This window comes from Hylobates moloch, unplaced genomic scaffold (genome assembly GCF_009828535.3).
Source record: "Hylobates moloch isolate HMO894 unplaced genomic scaffold, HMol_V3 SCAFFOLD_20, whole genome shotgun sequence".
Classification (NCBI taxonomy): Eukaryota; Metazoa; Chordata; class Mammalia; order Primates; family Hylobatidae; genus Hylobates; species Hylobates moloch.
In genome coordinates, this window is record NW_026652295.1 from 30,954,355 (window position 1) to 30,976,015 (window position 21,661).

At 44.3% G+C, this 21,661-nt stretch overlaps 1 protein-coding gene across 1 annotated transcript in view; it reads right to left on the minus strand.

The window, feature by feature from the left end:
- Positions 1-387: 387 nt before the first annotated feature.
- Positions 388-21,661, minus strand: part of LOC116460316 (HLA class II histocompatibility antigen, DRB1 beta chain) — a 121,752-nt gene continuing 100,478 nt past the window's right edge. The window contains exons 2-6 of the mRNA XM_032141379.2: positions 5,244-5,513; positions 2,730-3,011; positions 1,938-2,048; positions 1,444-1,467; positions 388-678 (exon numbers count right to left, since the gene is read on the minus strand). Of these exons, the coding sequence (XP_031997270.1) occupies positions 665-678; positions 1,444-1,467; positions 1,938-2,048; positions 2,730-3,011; positions 5,244-5,513 (701 nt within the window). The 3' untranslated portion in view covers positions 388-664. The remainder of the gene's footprint in view (positions 679-1,443; positions 1,468-1,937; positions 2,049-2,729; positions 3,012-5,243; positions 5,514-21,661) is intronic.

Below are 21,661 nucleotides of genomic sequence, written 5' to 3' on the forward strand. Positions count from 1 at the left end.
GGGGAAGAAAGAGTTCTGATCGACTTGCTGGCTGGTTTCTCATCTCAGGTTTGCCCAGTTTGTTTCAGTTGTTATAGTCTGTTCTCGGTTTTTATGCATTGCCTTTTTAAACGTTAGGATTACTTTTTTAATTGACAAGTAAAAATTGTATAGTACATTTATGTTGTACAGCATGAAGTTTTGATATATGCCTATAGTGTGGAATGTCTAAATCACGCTATTTAACATATACATTACCTCACATACTCATGACATATACATGAAAATCATTATTCTATTGGGAAATAACCTTCCCTTTTTCTTTTCATTTTTTGTCTTTGGAGCCAAATGGACCCGATGATATTTAACTCCATCTTTGAGAAACATTTAATAATGTAATGTGTTTGTGGTACAGGGTGAGTACAGATGCACAGGAGGCCACAGGATTTAGGCAAAGAGGAGCACAAAAGTTGAGGATGAGGCGCTGCCATCAATGCTGGGACTTCAGGCCAAGGGCAGGAGCTGAGGAAGCCACAAGGGAGGATATTTTCTACAGTTGCTGAACCAGTAGCAACCAGGTCCTGAGAAAGCCCTCTCTGGTGGAAGAGTAACAGCCAGTCGGGAAAGCTTTTCATCCTGCAAAGCTGGAGCAAGAGGTTCTTCCTTGAATGTGCTCATCTGCACTTCAGCTCAGGAATCCTGCAAAAGACAGAGGAGAGTGTTGTTTTCAACCTGGCTCTACTAACAGTTTCTTTTCCCCTCTTTCAAGGGCTCAGATGAGATGAGAGCACTGCAGGAAGAAGAAAAACAAGTTCCCGAGTCTCCCAGAGCCAATAGTCCCCCAGAGCACAGGCCTTTTCTAAGTGGAGAGGAGGAATTTTGGTGTAAATTGCCTGATCAGAAATTTGGATCCAAAGTCTTTCCTATTATTTCTGTCTCATGCCTTATCACCTCTACCATCATTCTAGTGTGTCCTGAGTTTGTTCCTTCTGGTGGGTTCAGGGTCTGGCTGACTTCAAGAATGAAGCCACAGACCCTTGGAGTGAGTGTTATAGCTCTTAAAGTTGGCACAGACCCAAAGAGTGAGCACAAGATTTACTGTGAAGAGCGAAAGAACAAAGCTTCCACAGCATGGAAAGGGACCTGAGCAGGTTGCCGCTGCTGGCTAGAGTGGCCAGCTTTTATTCCCTTATTTGTCCCCGCCCATGTCCTGCTGAATGGTCCATTTTAAAGAGTGCTGATTGGTCCATTTTACAGAGTGCTGATTGGTCCATTTTACAAACATCTAGCTAGCCACAGAATGTCAATTGGTGTGTTTTTACAGAGCACTCATTGGTGCATTTAGAAACCTCTTGTAAGACAGAAAAGTTCTCCAAGTCCCCACCCAACCCAGAAGTCCAGCTGGCTTCACCTCTCACTACAGAAACCGAAATCTGTGTCTAAAAGAGGATTAAAAGGTATTACCTGTTGGCTGAAGTCCAGAGTGTCCTGGGAAAAAGAGGAAACGATACACACTTAAAAGATATTGAAGCAAATCTGTCCTCCAACACAATGTCCCAGTCCCAGATCTCCCACCTGAGATTTCTCTAACACCACAACCCACACCAACCAGGGCAGAGAAGAGCAGAAACAGACATGTGACCCATGAAGCATGAAGTGTCTGTCATAGGATCCAGTGTAATTCCATTAACCTTAGTGGCTCTTCCTTAATTTGCTCCAGGGTCTCAAACCAAAGGACCCCTACTTGTTAACCTTCCTCTCGTCTCTGCAGGCCACAAACTATTATGCTTTGACATAGTAGCCATGCACTATTTCTGGATTAGCAGGACAGTAGAGCCGTTTGGGGAAAGAAGGGCTTTATTCAGGGCCACTCATGTACTGAGAACTAACCTCAGCAAAGCCATAGTTCTTCCTGCAGGAAAGCCTATGGAGACAGCCAGCTACCAAAGGCTCCTCACCTTTCTGATTCCTGAAGTAGATGAACAGCCCGGCCCCAAGGAAGAGCAGGCCCAGCACAAAGCCCCCGACTCCATTCAGCATCTTGCTCTGTGCAGATTCAGACCGTGCTCCTGAGAGAGGAAGCCAGGTTTAGTGATGTTCATTCCAAATGGAACCTCTTTAATTGAGACTCTAAGATTCAGAGCTTTGAAAATGGGGAAGAAGGCTGCCCCACAAGAGCTAAAATAACTAGCCATTTCTGGAGAAAAAAAGGATTTCAAATCACACTGAACAGCTACAAGGTGCAGACATCGAACTCATTCAAATATTACAGCATTGATGTAAGGCACGAGTTCAATATCTGATCCACAGAAAGCCTGAGATTCAATGAGGCTAAGTAGTTTGTCTAGACTGGCAGAGCTAATAAAAGGCAGAGCTGAGATTGGACTCCCCTCATGTCAGGTAGGCCCCTACGCTTCTCCTCTTCCCAGATCAAAACAAGTAACTCAGAGCAGCAGCACCAGAAACTCAGTCTCAGACCCAGAGGCAGGGCCTGGAGCCTGGGGAGAGTGGGTGACCCTGACCTGTGACATCATGGGGAGATTAAAAAAAAAAAGCATGACTGATTCCACAGGGGGTACGGGTGTTTCTAGAAACTGTTACAGGGCTATCCCCAGTGACCTGTACTGATGGAGATGAGAACATGGAGCAAATGAAAATAGGATGTGGGAGAGGAGAAACCTGACACTCAGGGATTAGCACAGTCCCCTTCTTGGTGGGTGAGAAATGTATGAAGTCAGAAAGCTGCTCACTCCATTCCACTGTGAGAGGGCTCGTTACGCTTGGATGCTCCACTTGGCAGGTGTAAACCTCTCCACTCCGAGGAACTGTTTCCAGCATCACCAGGGTCTGGAAGGTCCAGTCTCCATTCTGGATCAGGCCTGTGGACACCACCCCAGCCTTCTCTTCCTGGCCGTTCCGGAACCACCTGACTTCAATGCTGCCTGGATAGAAACCACTCACAGAGCAGACCAGGAGGCTGTGGTGCTGCAGGGGCTGGGTCTTTGAAGGATACACAGTCACCTTAGGAGAGACTAGGAGAAAAAATGGTAGAGGGAATGAGTCAGGAAGACAGAGTAATTCTCCTGGTTTGGCTGTTTGTCTGCTTCTCTGCAAACCCAGGCTCTGACCTTGACGAGGCCTCCAGCACAGCTGGCCATGTGGCCTTACAGTGTCGTCAGCCTGGAATTTAATCTTGATAGTGAGGACCCATTAAATTTGAGAGATGTGAAAAATTGTGTTTGCTTCTTCATAGCTTGAAACTGGCATGCATTGTGAAAGTGTTTACAAATCTTTGAAAGTACAGAGTGTAGTAATTAAAACTGATATCTGAGCCAGGTTGCCTGGTTCAAATCCAAGGTCTGCCTTTTACTGGTTGATCCTGGAAGAGTTGATTCTTCTGTGTCTCAACTTTGTCACCTACAATGAAGGATTATTATATTAATTTACCTCTTGGGGTTGTATGAGGATTAATTTACATAAAATACATAAAACAATGACTGAAGATAGCCTTCAATTTATGAGGTCAGAAAGCTTCTCACTCCATTCCACTGTGAGGGGGCTCATCACACTTGGGTGCTCCACTTGGCACCTATTTATCCTCCTTGTACACCTCGACAGAAAAATATGATTTAAAGCAATGTGCATAGACAAAGGGACAGAGTTGGGTACATGAGGAAACCGAGTATGAATTTTTAGGAATACTACCGCCATGCACTCACACCTTAGGACACCACAGAAATGGTTCTACCCCTGGGAAGGTGGGACAGACAGAAATGCTTCTCCAAATTTTTACGTTCCTAGTAAAGCATGAGTCCTAAAGCAGAGAGAAGGATTTAGGAGCATCATTTTAGTTTTTAAAGTTCTTATATTTACATTTAGCTGCTCAGTGTATCCCCTGTGCAACACAAGCATAATTATTATCAGGCCTATTGTAAAATGATTTTTCTTTCCAGAATCACATTTGGATTAAGGCAGGATCTGGAACTCGTTACTTGGGGTGCTTATGCCCAGGAAAATCCCTGACACTAGCATACTCTCAATAAATACAATTTTTTAGAAGTAAGGAGAAACCTAGAGACAAAAATACCACAAAATGGTGGATTTAAGATGGATTGTAAATCATTAATAAAATTTTTGCAATACATTTTATTAAATAAAAATGTTCAAATTCTTAACATGGAAAAGAATTTTCAAAATCAACATACAAACCACAAACTGGAGCAAATGCTGAATCAAATATCAATAAAGTGTTAATAATCTTACAGTACAAAGAACCCACAAAGTCACTGAGAAAAATACTAAGCCCTCGAGATATTAGACAGTAGATCATTGTCCATTACCTACAAAATACAATAGGGAATTCTTAGAGCAGTAATTATAATTGGCCAATAAATAGGTCAAAATAATTCAAAAGAATTACAAATGAAAAAATATAAATTAAAAATTAACCAGAAACATACATTTTCAATTTTTGGAGAATGTTATAATAAAGGTCAACAAAGGAGAAAGTGAGGTGAGTTGTGTCACAACTATTATATATAAAAGAATAATATGTAACTACTAGAAAACTATTTGCATTATAATAAAATAGTAACTGTGTGAAAACTTTAATTCAAAAAGTTAGTTTCACAGTCATTTCTACTATGTAAAAATATACACACTAAAAAACCAAAAAACTAGTAAGAAATTTAGACCTAAATAAGCTTCAGAGGTGCCTAAGAGGTCTACTCAGTTCCTCTAGAAATTAATCTATTGCTTTTACAGACAAACAGCACACACTTTTATTTCAGAGATTACATGAAGGGTGTGTGCCAGGGACAGTCTGGAACTGGCCTCCTCACATTATCCCAAACCTTCCATACCCCTCAGCTCTCCTCCCCTAAACCTTCACCCCAACCACACACCCCTTACGTTTCCCTTCCCTGCATCTCTAAGGACCCGAGATAATCAAGGTCTTCTCTCTCTCCAGCCCACTGCACCCACCTCCCATGTCACCTCCCCACAGAGGCCTCCAAGGATAAGAAGCAGCCGCCTCCTGCCTCCCCTCCCACAACAGTCACACAGACACAGACAAATCCACACTCTACACACACACCTGTGCCCTCAGAACTCCTTGCTCAGGATTGAGAGGATTCTAAATGCTCACAGATGGCTCTCTCTCTGTGTCACACACACACACACACACACACACACACACACACACACACACACACACTCAGATTCCCAGCTCACAGGGACCCAGGCCCCCCCGCCACCATGCTCACCTCGCCGCTGCACTGTGAAGCTCTCCACAACCCCGTAGTTGTGTCTGCAGTAATTGTCCACCCGGCCCCGCTTTTGCTCCAGGAGGTCCTTCTGGCTGTTCCAGTTCTCGGCATCAGGCCGCCCCAGCTCCGTCACCGCCCGGTACTCCCCCACGTCGCTGTCGAAGCGCACGTACTCCTCCTGGTTATAGAAGTATCTCTCCAGGAACCGCACCCGCTCCGTCCCATTGAAGAAATGACACTCAGACTTAGCCTGCTCCAAGAAACGTGCTGTGGGGACACGAATGATCCGGTCACACGGGCGGCCTCCTGAGAAGACGCTGACAGCGACGCCGCCATCCGGGGCTCCCTGGGCGGGGCGCGGGCACTGGGAACCTTAACCGGCTCCACCCGCAACGCCCACCACCAGCAGCCCAGGGGCTCTTCCTCCGACTTCCTGAGGCGAACGGGGGCCTGGGGGACCATTGGGGAAAACCCTTTCTGATCCCCAGGCTTTTGGGACCCCCTCCCTGCCTCCAGCCTGTTCTGGAGAACTCCAAGCAGGAGTTGGAGGAGGATCCGCCCAGCATCGCAGCCCTCGCTGCCTCCTTCTGGGAGCCTCCACCCCGAAGACACTCTCTGCTCCTTCTCTCATCCCACAGGCTTTACAGGTTCCTTAAACAGCACCCACCGCGTTCATCCTGTGAACACTTCCTTAGTGATGACCTTGTGCCTGGCCTGCGCTGCGTCTAGGAATCCAAACACGGGAAAACAGACCTCTCCACTCCGCTAGGGGAGCTTAAAGAGCAGTGAAAGTGATGGCCCAAAACCAAACACACAAGAGCTTTGACAGGAATGAGAAATGTCGAAAAGTGTGGAGTTCTAGAGCAGAGAATAATAGGATGATCTCAATTACATTAGGGTGCCAGAGAAGGACCCTCTGAAGATGACAGTTCAGATGTGACTTGACAGGTTAAGCAGGTGTGAGCCAGGGGGCAGAGTGGAGCCTGTGTCTGTATGGACAAAACGGGAGGCACATTTCAGGTTTAGGAAATCCCATGTACAAAAGCTTGAATTGATGAACTTCTTCAAGAAACTAGGAGAAAGTTCACTAAAGCAGAGAGGCTAAGGGGAAGGAGGATAAAAGATTAGCCTGGAGAAATCACAAGAAGCCAGGTATTGAAAGCCTCGTGGGTAGCGTTAGGATTTTGGATTTAACTAAAGACAGTGATGAAGTTTCGAAGAGTTTAAAGGAGAATAAAACCATGATCCCTGTAAATGTCTACAGACCTTCCTTTGCATTTCTAAATACACAAAGCTCAGAAATTCAGTTTAAAAAACTTGTTTCCACAACTCATTTGGCAAATCTCATCTGATAAGGGTAAGTGGTCAAAGGTGTCTCAGAGCTCTTATTGGTGACATGTGCTTCTGTAGTTTCAATACATATAAACATACATACATATATTGTGAAAATATACACATGTGTAAAACACTTTACATATTTTTGATGTTTTTGTCTTTATGTTTGAAGTGTGAGAATGAGAAAAATAACTTAAAAATAATCCTGTGGGTAAAAGTGAAATGAATAAATGGAAGCATTTTACATTGTGAATAATATCAAATGTAGAATCACTACAGAAATCTGAGGCATGTTAGTGAGAAATAATTTCAGCAGCATCACTATTTGTGACTTACAAGAGCAAGTTGTTGAAAGTTAATAGAGATAGTGATGACCAACAACTCATGAAAATGTTGAAAAATATTGCATAAGGCAAAAAATAAATATGAAAATATTGAGCTTGCATTGGCTAAATGGATTCAACAAGAAAGTGGTTGAATTTATGCAACTGTCTGATTTTTTATAATGAAACAAGCAAAAATAAACCATAAAAAACTGAACTATGTGGTGAGTGTATAACAGACGTGAGTCTAGAATTTTCAGAAAGAGCACAGTGTGAACCAGTGCTCTCAGCCTCAGCACTATTGACATTTTGGACCAGATAATTCTTTGTTGATGGCAGAGGCTGTTCTGAACGTTGTGGGTTCTCTAGCAGTGTCCCTGGATTCTACTCATTAAATATCAGAAGAAACCCCTGTTGTGACAACCAAAAATTGTTCCAAACATTGCCACCGTTCCCCAAGGATGATGGGAGGGAAGGGAGGGGTGGAGGACTATCCCTGGGTGAGAACCACAGGTGTGAACCATCTGAAAAACTCTGTGTTGAACAAGCTACTATTAGTTATGGAGCAGCTGAGAATTGCATTGAAAAATATTTGTTGAAAATCTTGGTCCTATGTAAAAAGAATGTTTTGTAGAATTCTGGTCCCAATACAGTGCTATCTTTCCAGAAAATGAACTTGATGAGAACCAAGATTTAATGATTTCCTTGCCTTACCAAGCAGTCACTAATCATATCATTTATTGTTCACATCATCTTTTTTCTTAATTTCTCTGCCACTGGTCCACTAATTATCTGTAGTAATGAATCGCAACCACGGCTATTTTATTCCTGTTTAATGCCCCAACTAACTCATTTCTTTCAGGCTTCCACTCCCAACAATACTAGCAGGCATCAAATTTCCAGCCTTGGCCAGAGGCAGAACTCTTGGTTTTGTAGTCAAGTCCCCTCAGAAAGGGAGAAACCAAGAAAATGACATTCTCATACAGACAGTTTCAAAAAATGAGCAGGTCCCCAGACTGTGAGCAAGACCTGCGGAAATGTCCCTTTGCCCTTTAGAAATGATGGCAGAGTGGTGTGCATCCTGGATCAAACAATGTCTATCTTTTCATCCCTAAATTATCTAAGCACTTTCTTTACAGAGAGAAAGTTAAAATGTAAACGTGTGCAGTTGCTGTCACTGTGGCTTGCATGGTTAGCACTGTAATCCATGTCCATGTTTCCCACTTAGGGTTGACAGATTTGGCAAATAAAACCAGAGGATGCCCAGTTAAATCTGGACTTCCAATAAATTATGGTTGTGTATCTGAAATTCAGATTTCACTAGGAACTTGTATTTTATTTAGTAACTCTAGCCCAACTTGCTAGTCAAACATCAGAAGAAGGAGTGATTTAATACTTCATTGTGTTCTTCAACACATGACCATTATAGACATACAGAACTTAAAATGATAAATGCAAAATGAATGAAAGTTTCTCCTATACATCGGAACTAGCAGCTCTTGCATCTCTGTCCCCACTCTAAGAAACAACCTGGTACATATGAATATCAGAAATTCTGTCAATAATTCAGACACAATATAGTCGCTACTCACTAATGATGGAACAACTCTCAAACTCTACAATCAGAAAATCTGAATAAAAAGGTGACCTCTTCTACTTGGGTCAATTTTTACCAACCATAAGCCTTTTTGTAATCTATCAAATGCATTTAATAATAGCATAATCCTCACAGGATTACTGTTAAGTGTAAAATTAAATGATGACTCTTCTTAGCACTGATCACATAATAAACACTCAAATGCATTCCCATTTTAACTTTTATGATCCCTGTAACTGCAGCTCACATTATTTTTTGTATTCCTTAATTCTAAAGCAATTAGTATCTTCATCATGATTTTGCAATTGTCTTCTGTTCTATGAGTTTCATAAAGAATTGTCATTCTGAAAACATAGGGCAGAAACACTGGTTTATATCTAACAATGCAGTACACCTAAACCTCACACAAAAGGCATCTGCTGACATAGAAGAAAGGGACTTTCTACATGCTCAGATTTAAACTGCAATCTGATTTCCAGCACTAAATTTGTAATACTGGGTTTTACTTATAACCTCTCAATTTTAGATTCCAGAGATGTATATGTTTTCAAATACCACAGATACAGCAGGATCATTATTGAAATTGCCTACTGAAATTCATAGGCCTGGTACACAGTCACTGCAAAATGTTACATGGCATATACTGATGGCGGCCGGATTCATTTTATTTATCACTCCATTCTCACGACCCAGAGTAATAACTGGTATATTCCATGTCACTAATAAATATTGGCTGTGTGAAATACTGGCTGTGTTAAATAGTGGCTGTGTGACGTTTTGCATGAGTAGTCTCCAGGGCACACAGGGGCTCTCCAGTATTTCCTTGCTAATGGCTGAGTATCTCTGGTTCACAGGTCCTCCTCCGTCTCTTCAGCTTCTTTAGCCTTTTCCTTTAGATCCAGGGGCTTCCTGAACCCAGAGCACAGTCCTTCCCTGAAGCTCTCCTCAAAACAGTCAACCTTAACCTCGTCCTCACTTCTACTCGCTCTTCAAATGGTCCAATCCAGTTTCCTCCCTGGATACTCCATTGACTGCAAATATCAACTCCAGCAAACCCAGCACTTGCTTCTCTGTCACATTCTCACTTCCCCCTCCGCTTAGTGGCACTCACCACAATTGGCCTCTCCCTTCTCCTTGAAAATAATCTATTTTCCATGACTCACACGCATTATGTTCTCTTGGTTTTCCTCCAACATCCCTGGGCTCTTTCTCAGCCCCCTTTGCTGGCCTGTGCCCTCTTCTTTTTTCTCCACACAATCCATCTCCCTATGTATCCTCTTCCACTCCCTGAAATTTAACACACTACAGGAATTGGTGCCGCCAACATAAATATCTGAAGCCCTGGCCTCACCATGAGTCTATTAAATGCCACCGAAATTCTGATTGCTCCACTTAAATGTCAATAAATCATCTCAAATTTAAACAAAACTTTTATTTCCAATCATCCACTTCAAGTCATTTCCTCCCATAGTTTTTCCTATCTCAGTAAACAACACTATCACCCACTTATTTGTCAAAACAAAATCCTCAGGAATAAACTTGATTGTTCTACCCCCTTTACAGTAATTCATTAACAAGCTAAGCAAAAATACATGCCTAGTCTGTCCACTTTATCTTTTTCACTTCGTCTTTATCACTAATGCACTCCATGAAGCCACAAGCCTGTTTTCCCTGGAGAATTCCCTGCTGTGCTCCTAAATAGTCTTCCTGACCACTTGTGAACCCCAACAATCCAATCCCAACAGAGTAGCTAGAATTAATTTTAATAATTGAATATAAGCTGGGCGCAGTGGCTCACACCTGTAATCCCAGCACTTTGGGAGGGTGAGGCGGGCGGATCACGAGGTCAGGAGATCGAGACCATCCTGGCTAACACAGTGAAACCCCATCCCTACTAAAAATACAAAAAGTAGCCGACTGTGGTGGCATGCACCTGTGGTCCCAGCTACTCGGGAGGCTGAGGCAGGAGAATTTCTTGCACCTGGGAGGCAGAGGTTGCGATGAGCCCAGATTGTGCCACTGCAATCTAGCCTGGGCAACAGAGTGAGACGCTATCACACACACACAAAAAAAAGTTGAATATAAATTGACTCTCCTTGTAACCATACAGTATCTTCTCATATCTACTTAAATAAAATTCAGTGCGGGCGTGGTGGCTCACGCCTGTAATCCCAGCACTTTGGGAGGCCAAGGCAGACAGATTATCTGAGGTCAGGAGTTCAAGACCAGCCTGGTCAACATGGTGATATCCCATCTATACTAAAAATACAAAAAAATTAGCCAGGTATAGTGGTGGGTGCCTGTAATCCCTGTTACTTGGGAAGCTGAGGCAGGAGAATCACTTGAACCCGGGAGACGGAGATTGCAGTTAGCTGAGATTGCGCCATTGCACTCCAGCCTGGCCAACAAGAATGAAACTCCGTCTCAAAATAAATAAATAAATAAAATTTAAAAATAAATAAAAATAAAATAAAATTCCAATTTTTTACCATGTACATCAGAGCCTATAATGATGAGACTCCTGACTTCCTTTCTGTGTCCTACCTCATCTTCTGCCTCTCCATTTCCTTGCTTTCTATACGTCAGCCCCTCTAGCCTTCTTTCTCTCCCTCCACATAATTTCCCACATTAGTGCTTTCCCTCGATTCGGTCTCCCTGGAACTTTCGTCCCTTAGATCTTCACGACTCTCTACTTATTTTGTTGCCTCAGCTGAATGTCACTTTCTCAGGTAGAGCTTCCTAAACATACAAACTAAAGTAGGTGAATCCATTTCTCTCTTTTTCACACACCTGATGTCTTTTCTTCAGTGCACTATGACTCTCTAACATTTTCTTCTTTGTTAAATGCTTATTGGGTTAGTGTCTGTCTCCTACACTGTTGTGTAACTTCCTTGAGAGTCGGGACCCTCTCTATCTTAATCAAATAGAATGATTTGAACCTAGAGTGGAGCCCAGTACACAGTAGCTGCTGAGAAAAATAAGTGTGGTTTACACAAATACACGAGGGTATGGGAACTGATCACTGTGGGGATCCTGGAAAGCAAGAAGGGGCTCAAGCTCCAGCACTCTTTCATTTTGATCTCACACTAGACCCCTTTTCCTCCTGGTGAGAAATACAGGCAAACTTCTTTCTCCTCTTCTAGTTGGAAGAAGAATTCACAGAAAAAGAAACAGTGATTTAAGAAAGAGGAAATCTTTTTATTAAGAGTCACCTCTTTTGCCTGGGCACAGTGGCTCACATCTATAATCCTAGCATGTTGGGAGGCTAAGGCAGGAGGATTGCTTGAGTCCAGCAGTTTAAGACCAGCCTGGGCAACATGGCAAAATCTCATCTCTACCAAAATTACAAAAATTAGCTGGGCGTGGTTGCCTGCCTGTGTTCCCAGCTAATCTGGAGGCTGAGGAGGGAGGATTGCTTGGGCGTGGGAGGCAGAGGTTGCAGTGAGCCTCGATCGCACCACTGAGCTACAGCCTGGGTGACAGAGCCAGGCCTTATCTCAAAAAGAAAAATATTATCTCTTTCAGTGGATCTCATAGCGCTAAGGATCTGTGCAAGCTTTAGAAATTTTTGGAAGTGATGACACCATAGCTGGGGAAAAATAGAAACTGGAGAAGAGGTAAGCAGACATGGCTAATTAAGGAAAGCTGAGGGCATGATGGGTGAACCTATGAAATTTAGGACAAGACCCCAGTAAGACAATGAGTTCCCAGGACTTGCCCATTGACTTTCAGCCCTATGGGATGTGAAAAGTGTCCACATTCTCTCTGTAACCCCACACAGGGCATATAGTTTGAACATTATTAAATTTCTGATATTTGATTGCTTTTGACTTACAAAAATAGAATTTCATATAATTTGTATTACATTAGTTAAATCTCTTCTGTCATGTGTAATTAGAGAATGTAGGAGACGTAGGAGAAACAAGTATAGAAAGGTTAAAAAGATTCGTAATAAACACGAACCTGGGCCAGTTTTTCAGAGGATGCCTTAAGTTCTTTATGCACCAAAGAATACCTCATAAGTGCTCTGTACCTGTAAGGTGACTCCAAGTACTAAAGATCTCAGCTTCAGTTCCAGGGATTTTTTTCCCCATGAGAAAGAAAGAGCACTAAGTATAACTTCTGTCAGAGAACCTACATACACTACAGGGATACAGGCTTTATAAACATTGGAGTTCAGAAAGAAAAGAAAGGAGATAATGGGGAGACCACTGGGTCCATCCTCACGTATGAGGAAGAGGGGCCAACACCACAGGTCCTGTGGCGGACATAATAAAGGATTGTCTAGGAGAGACCCTTTGAATTCCTTTGACTCCCACAAAATTTTCAGTAAAAACTTCCTTTTGTCTGACATAAGTCAACATATGCTGTATGGGGAATTTATTTTAGCATCCTTATTTCTAAATCCTCTAAAGACCTTGAGGACATGTGATGCAAAGCTTTTATTGGTGGAGATTTGAAAAAGAAATGACCTATATGGAGGCCCCTTACACAAGTCTCATGCAGAGGGCAAGTAGCCAAGCTCCTTTTGTGGTGGAAATAATTTGGGATCCAATGATAAAGATGGGCAATCTCTGAAGACAACGTCACAATTTCTTAAGGGACATGGCCTGGGCGCGATGTTAACAAAACTCCCTATTTTCCCCACTCCATAGGAGCTCAGCACACACAGTGTGCACTTACTTCAGATGTCCCCAGCCAAAGCCAGCGGGGAGCTCAGCACGATCAGTGTCACTGTCAGAGCTGCCATGCAGGAGCCTCCAGGGAGCCTCAGACACACCATGCTGGAGAAGAGGACAGGACCAGGGGCCAGAGGAGTAGACAAGTCTTACTCAGGGAGAACTATGAACCCCCTCCACCCACATTCCAAATTATAGGGAGGAAGTTACTGATTTCCTTGCTCCTGGATTGGGTAATCTTGTGTTGGAGAACCAATCAGCATCTGAGTTCAATAGCATCATCAGTCGTTGGTCAGAGATGCAGTATGAAGGTCCTCTTCTGAAATAATTTTCTTCTTTAAAGGATTGTTTTAATTTAGTACTTGAAAGGCTTCATCCAGTTGCATGTAAAACACTTTAATTGGGTCCCTATTGTGAGCCAGCTCTGTGCTGGTCAGTGATGTGTTCACAAGTTTGAGCCATGTGAGAGCATTCATTTCCCACCTGACAAGACAACTGTTTGCAGAAGTGAGTGTGTCAGTGTGTTTAGGAGTAAAGGAGATGGAGGGAACATGGTTGTAAATCCGGAGACCTTTAATCTGGTCCTTACTGCACCATATCTTAATGTCATAGATTTGGGAAAATTACTTCATGTCTCACAGTTGATATGAAGGCACTGCGATCTTTCAGGTCTTTCAATACTGGAAAACACTGTGGTTCTCTGGACACCTCAAGGAGCAGCAGCCCTGGGTATCTGATGATATGACAGAATGACAGCTGTTGACTAGAGAGTGTAATCTGCACCTCTTTACAGGTAGGGATGTCTCTAATAAGTTAAAGGAAATTGAAAGTTTTTAATAATTTAATCTGGGTAAAAGGTTTTTTTCAAATGTGTCTCCTGATGCTGCCCTCAAGTTTAGTGGCACCTCCAGAATACACACAGGCAAGGGGTTTGCAGGGGCCACCTATGTGCAATGGAGGGTCTGAAGGTGCCTTAACAATGGGATAAGGTCAACTGTGCAATCCAAGTATTCAGGGGTCTGAGAGATCGATCAAAGACTCAACGTCAGCTATTCAATCCCTCATTCTTGGTTCCCATTAGGATTTCCTCATTTGATTGAGGCTATGGCCCTTTACTATTATGCTTCTCTTGTTTTATCGTAATGGAAGATGTAAGAAGACTTTACTAACTAATACATTACGGAATGTTCGGGAAAGAGAACCCTAAGGAAAAACTGAATTACATCAGTTGATGTAATCATATAATTTTAACCCTATAATTCTATGTTTAGATAATTATTATGCTTTATATTATTATAAATGTAATATCTAAGATTCAGAATGGACTTCAAAGTATGACTATACATTAAAGCTCTGCATTAATTCACACTGTACCACAGTTCTGATAGGCACTCATTCTTTATGTGCCTTAGTGTTTCCAGAGGCAGGATTCTCACTATGCTGCCATAAAAATGATCATTTTACTTTATACTCAGAATTGTATTAAGGGCTTTCTATACTTCATATTTTTATTTAATTCTCACATCAGCTCAGTAAAATAAACACCCTTTTCATGCTTACAGGTGGAGAGGATAAAAAGATGGAGATAAAACAACTTTTGCAAAGATACAAAGCTAGTAAAAGGTACACTACAGAGTGAACCAACTTATATACCCCTCAGGCTCAGCCGCTATATCATACTCCTTCACATCCTATTTCTGAGAATAATGTTCCTTGTATTAAAATTATTTATATCCCTATAATTTATGGATGTGCATAGCAATAAGACTACTTCTTTTAATGAATGGTAGCATTACATAATTTGAGAAAGATGCTGTGTAGCAATTCTAGTTCCTTCAAAAGAATCCCCTCATCATCATCGACAAGAGGAAGATCCTGTCCAAAAAAAAAAAAAAACCACAAAGAAAGAAAAAAGAAAAGAAGAAAGAAATTGTGAAAAAAAGAAACGAATGGTGATGATGGTGATCTAGGAAAGCCATCTAAGGTTCACCTTAGCATTTTAGGAAAAAAGGGTGGTGATGATGGCAGTGGCGAGCTGTCCAGAGTGGCTAGTTGCAGCGGTAAGTTGCAAGCGGTGGTGGCAGGAATGACTGTGGGAGCAGTGGCTATGATGGGACCCCTGTGCCCCATGTCCCCTGTGCCTTGCATCCCTTAGGCAGCCGACTGTGCTGCCCCAACCCTTGAGCAGCCGGCAGGACCCACCCCCAGGCCCGGAGCCTCCACCAGTCCTGCATTCCTGCTCTCATCCTACAGCTGTGGGGAGGGCATGAAGCTGGGGCAATGCCTCAGGGGCCTGGGGTGAGAAGTGGGAGTTGCCCCACTTTGGGGACCCATCCAGCAGCAAGGCCACTGTCCCACCCTGCCGAGGGAGCACTGTTCCTGGGTCTCAGGAGGAGGCTCTGCCTGAGGCCGCCCAGGGTTGTGCCCTTGGGGGTGGCCAGCGAGCCTGATGCTCCCCATGGCCAAACCCTGCTGTGATCTGCTCCCCAAGATGCCTCCCCGGCCCTATCCAGGCGAAGGAGATCCCTGGGCACCCCTGAGTTCTAGGAGAAGATCTTGCAGAGACATCACCTTTGCCCCAGATGCCGGCCTGGGCCCAGCAAGTGGAGCTGCCCATCCCAGGCTGCGAGGTGTGAAAGGGGCTACCTGCGGGCTCCACGGATTGGGTGGGAGACCGACCCTCCCGCAGCAAGATCTAGGCCTCTCTGCACTGCACGCCCTCAAGGACGAGAAGGCCTCCGTGTCCCTGCAGGTTCCGGGGTGTCTGCTCCCACTGCCTGGCCTCTCCCCTGGTTTCTCCCAGTTCCGCTCTGATCTCAAAGTGGAGTTGAGCCCAGTCCCGGTGCTGTCACAGCCTGGCCAGGTGTGTGCACACTCAGGACAGCATTGACATACCAGTCTCCTGCCACCTCAGCCACGGGGAAGCTGAGGGAAGATGGGCTGAGGGAAACTGGTGTGGCCTACAGGTGCCCCTTGACATGAGCAGCCTGGTCGCCATGGATAGCGGTGGGAGGCAAACAGCCTCCCGGTCAGAAAGAGGCAGGTCTCTGGTGAGGCCCTGCTAACCAGGCTGGGCTGCCAGTCCTGCTGACAGCAGTGGGAACTTGTGCCTTTTCTGGGCCTGCCCCATGGCCGCCCATGATGTGCACTTCCTCCCCTCTGAGGTCCGTAAAAGCCCTGGGCTCAGGCAGACTTGAGCAGAGGATGGAGAAAGGACAGGGAGATGAGAGATGAACCGCTGCAGAGAGGAGCTGCCCTCCCCAGGGTCTCCTGTCTGCTGAGAACTGAGGAGAGAATAGGACGTTCAGCTGCAGAGAGGAGCTACCCTCTCTGCTGAGAGCTGAACAGGTGTCAGGACAACCTGGCTATGGGGAGGAGCTGCCCACTGCAGGTCTCTGAGCTGTTCTATGGCTTAATAAAGCTGCTCTTTGTCCTGTTCACCCTCCACTTGTCTGCATACCTCATTCTTCCTGGACTCAGGACAAGAACTGGGGATCTGCCAAAGGGTGAGGCTAAAAAAGCTGTGACACAAACACAGCTGAAACATGCCCCTTGCTCACCATGTCGTTGGCAAAGAGAAGGAGAGAAGAGCTGTGGCTCTTCAGGGAGCCCACACCTGGGAGCTCACTGAGCCAGGGCTGTGACTCACTTTTTGGGGCCTGTGGTTCCTGGGGTCTCCAAGCTTCCAGGTGCCACGTTGTTCCCCAGTGCCAGCTGTGGAAGCTGCTTGTGGTGTGCCTGGTCCAGCTGCAGCCTCACAGGGAGCTGACACCCATGGCAGCACCTAGAGCTTCCTGCCCTGCACAGACAACCTGCCTGGCTTTGCACAGTGGCTGGACCCCACGCTCAGTTGCTCACACATCCCTCGCCACCTGACTCACCCTTGGCAGGTGTGGGATCCAGGCCGGTAGTGTGAGCTGAGCACTGCGTGCCAGGCAATGTGGGTGGAATGAGCCCAGCTGGCCCGAGTAAAACTCAGGCAAAGGCATTACCAGCCACAGGATTCTGGCAAGAAAAGCAACACCCTAATGATCCCGTAACAGTTATATGGTTAGCCTGGCTCTGTTTTCCCCACCAAATCTCATCTTAAACTGTAAGCCCCATAATCTCCACATGTCCAGTGTAGGACCTGGTGGGAGGTGATTAGATCATGGGGGCCGTTTCCCCCATGCTGTTCTTGTGATAGTGAGTGAGTTCTCCCGAGACCTGATGGTTTTTATAAGTGTTTGACAGTTCCTCCTATGGGTACATTCTCTCCCACCTGCTGCCATATAAGATGGCCCCTTCCTCTTCCGCCATGATTGTAAGTTTCCTGAGGCCTTCCTATCCATACAGAACTGTGAGTCAATTAAACCTTTTTCCTGCCAGGCACAGTGGCTCATGCCTGTAATCCTAGCACTTTGGGAGACCTAGGCGGGTGGATTATGAGGTCAGGAGATCGAGACCCTCCTGGCTAACACGGTGAAACCCCGTCCCTACTAAAAATATAAAAATTTGGCCAGGCGCGGTGGCGCATGCCTGTAATCCCAGCACTTTGGGAGGCCAAGGTGGGCGGATCACAAGGTCAGAAGATCGAGACCATCCTGGCTAACACAGTGAAACTCCGTCTCTACTAAAAATACAAAAAATTAGCCGGGCGTGGTGGCTCATGCCTGTAGTCCCAGCTACTCGGGAGGCTGAGGCAGGAGAATGGCGTGAACCCGGGAGGCGGAGCTCACAGTGAGCCGAGATCGTGCCACTGTACTCCAGCCTAGGCGACAAGAGCGAGACTCCATCTCAAAAAAAAAAAAAGAAAATTAACTGGGGCTGGGTGCGGTGGCTTACACCTATAATCTCAGCACTTTGGGAGGCCAAGGTGGGCGGATCACCTGAGGTTGAGAGTTCGAGACCAGCCTGACCAGCATGGAGAAATCCCGTCTCTACTAAAAAAAATACAAAAATCAGCCGGACATGGTGGCACATGCCTGTAATCCCAGCTACTCAGGAGGCTGAGGCAGGAGAATTGCTTGAACCAGGGAGGCGAACGTTGCGGTGAGCCGAGATTGCACCATTGCACTCCAGGCTGGGCAACAAGAACGAAACTTTGTCTCAAAAAAAAAAATTAACCAGGCATTGTGGCATGCACCTGTAGTCCCAGTTACTTGGGAGGCTGAGGCAGGAGACTCACTTGAACCCAGGAGGCAGAGGTTGCATTGAGCAGAGATCGTACCACTGCACTCCAGCCTGGTGACAGATCGAGATTCCATCTCAAAAAAAGAAAAAAAGAAAAGAAATTTTTTTTTCTTTGAGATGGAGTCTTGCTCTGTCACCAGGCTGGAGTGTGGTGGCATGATCTCAGCTCACTGCAACCTCTGCCTCGTGGGTTCAAGCGACTGTCCTGCCTCAGCCTCCCAAGTAGCTGGGACTACAGATGCGTGCCACCACGCCCAACTAATTTTTTTGTGTGTGTATTTTTAATAGAGATGGGGTTTCACCTTGTAGGCCAGGATGGTCTCGATCTCTTGACCTTGTGATCTGCCCGCCTCGGCCTCCTTAAGTGCTGGGATTACAGATGTGAGCCACCACACCTGGCCCCTTTTTCTTTATAAATTACCCAGTCTCAGGTATTTTCTGATGGCAATGTAAGAATGAACTATTACAGGTAGCAAAGAAAAGTAATTGTTTATCAATAACATACTGAAATAGGGTTAATGGGGGCATTTTCAAAACTTGTTCCCATGATTTTATTATCTCCATGAAATGCTTCTGGAATATACTGCATAGAATTCTTTCTGTACTGTGCAATTTTCTGAACATTCTGTGGGGACATTTTTCATTTACTTATTGCTTCAAGTTTCTTCAAGTAGTAATTCTTCCAAAATGCTATACTATTTTGATGGTTCCTGGATGAATTTTCTGGTGTTTGAACTGGTTATTTGCAGTGAGGGGAGCTAGAGGATTTATGTGATCCCTTCATCCTGAATCGTCTGAATGTCGAATGTATCATATAAGCTCTGGAATTGTTAGCGTAGGCAAAGAGCCAGAAAGGAGCAGGCAAGGGAGCCCCTGGGAAAAGAAGTCTTGGAGTCACTGCCCACTGATAATCAGCACTGTGCACTAATAGCAAAAAGGACAATGGCTTACACTGGCTACATCTGGCCTTGTGATTGGGCTCCTCTGGCCCTGGAGGAGACTTAACAGGCCCTAGCCAGAAATAGCCATGGCAGGGACTTTCTCCTCTGATGAAATTGTGCATTCCTCCAATAACTTACCTAGAATAGCCTTTTGCTCACTATAATAGTAAAAAAACCACAGCTCTGGGTGGAGATTTTTAATACTGAGGCGTGCAACATGTGCAGTAGCAAGTACAAGACAGAGCATGCACACCCAGAGTCCTCCTGAAACATGTTTGCAAGTGACACCCCCTCAGGCCCCTTCATGAATAATCATGTGAGATTCTCATAAAGAGACTCCTTCAGCACTGACTGCTGCTGGCTCCTCCTTTTGAGCAGCTTACACTGTCTCCTCTTTCAGAGCGTACTGTCTCTTTAAATAGACACTGCTACTACTATTTTTCCAGCTGGAACATCCCAGAACTGTTTTCCACTCCTCTCTAGGAATGTACTTTATCTTGCTTCAGTAAACTCTGCTACTCAACCCTTGCTATGCATCTCTTGGCTGAATTCTTTCTTCCAAGTTAGACAAGAATGGAAGATTTGTACACTTCTATTTTTTTTTTTTTTTTGAGACGGTGTCTCGCTCTGTTGCCCAGGCTGGAGTGCAGTGGCCCTATCTCGGCTCGCTGCAAGCTCCGCCTTCCGGGTTCACGCCATTCTCCTGCCTCAGCCTCTCCAAGTAGCTGGGACTACAGGCACCCGCCACCACGCCCAGCTAATTTTTTGTATTTTTAGTAGAGATGGGATTTCACCGTGGTCTCGATCTCCTGACCTCGTGATCTGCCCGCCTCGGCCTCCCAAAGTGCTGGGATTACAAGCGTGAGCCACTGCACCTGGCCAGATTGTACACTTCTTAGAAACAGAATTAATCAGAAATATCCAGGCTCATTGGGTTGGTCTCTTTCTGAGCATGTGCAGGCAATTCTATTGCTGTGGTCTAGTCCTCAGCAGGACAACGCTAAAGTAGGGTTTGTTTGTTGGGAGATCTCTACTGGGCAATCGGTTCAGAATCAGTTTTTGGTTCTGAGCCTGCAAGTCAGTGACATGTCTGTATCTTCAGTAGAGTGAATCTGAAACCCCGGGATTTGGCCTCTGAGAATGGGTGAGACAGATGGAGAGAAGGAGATAGAGGGTAGTCTGTGGAGCAGAATGAGAAGAAGACCCACAAATATTACAAGATTTACATATCAGCATTGCTCATTCTAGACTTAAAGAGGAATGAGATTAGACACTGCAGATTGACATTGCCTGTTCCTTTAGAAAAAGCCTTGGATGCCTGTTTTATTACCAGGAGAACAGTCTGACTTATTACTGAAACCATCATATATTTGGACATGTATTTGGGTGGAAAAACTGAGTAATGGGAGCAGTGGCAGGATACAGCATTAAGGTGAGAAGAAAATATTAGAAAACCAGTGAGCTATTGCTCATTTGTCTGTAAAAGTATGATGATACTTAATTCTAAAATGGTTACTAGAACCTACCACAAACCATAAAGGTGAATTAGCAATGACAGTGTGATAGACTGCAAATGAATATTGAGTTAGATTTGGATTTCATCTGGGCTGTATCATATACTAGGTATGTTTTCACTTGTATCCTACTTATCTTAGCCTCAGATTCCTCATAAAAATACTGCTGTTAATTTTTACTACATTGAATTATTATCAGAATTAAAGGAAAAATGTAAGCAAAGTAATTAGGTACCATGTTTGGTGATAATAAAATATTGCAAAAACTAAACTTTCCATTGTTTTCGTCAAAATTTCCACAGCCGAATTTTATAAAATAAAACAATCACACACCAAGGTGGTATGACTTTGTAAGACTTACTAATAAATAACAAGTTTCTCTACCTATGGTTTATAGAATCCCAGCAGAATTTTGAGAATATTACAGATAGAATAGGCATACATATTTTGTAACATATCTATAATTTCAATATAAGATAAGTAGATGAGCAATATAGAATGCAGTAAAGGCAGACAAATATGGAATAAAAAAGCAAAAATAAATCCATATCATTCCATGTAGCAAGACCATTTTTTAAAGTAGTTTTAGGTGTAGAGAAAATTGTGGAGAAATTTCAGGGAGTTCCCACATCCCTTCTTCCCTAAAACAGCCCTCTGCTCAGTTTCTCCTATTATTAACATCTGCATCAGTGTGGTACACTTGTTACAAATGATGAACCAATACTGATACTTACTGTTAACTGAGGTCCATAGTTGAATTAGGGTTCATTCGTACTATACAGTTCTATGGGTTTTGATCAATACATAACGTCATATATCCACCATTAAAGTCGAACTGACCCAAGTCCCATAGA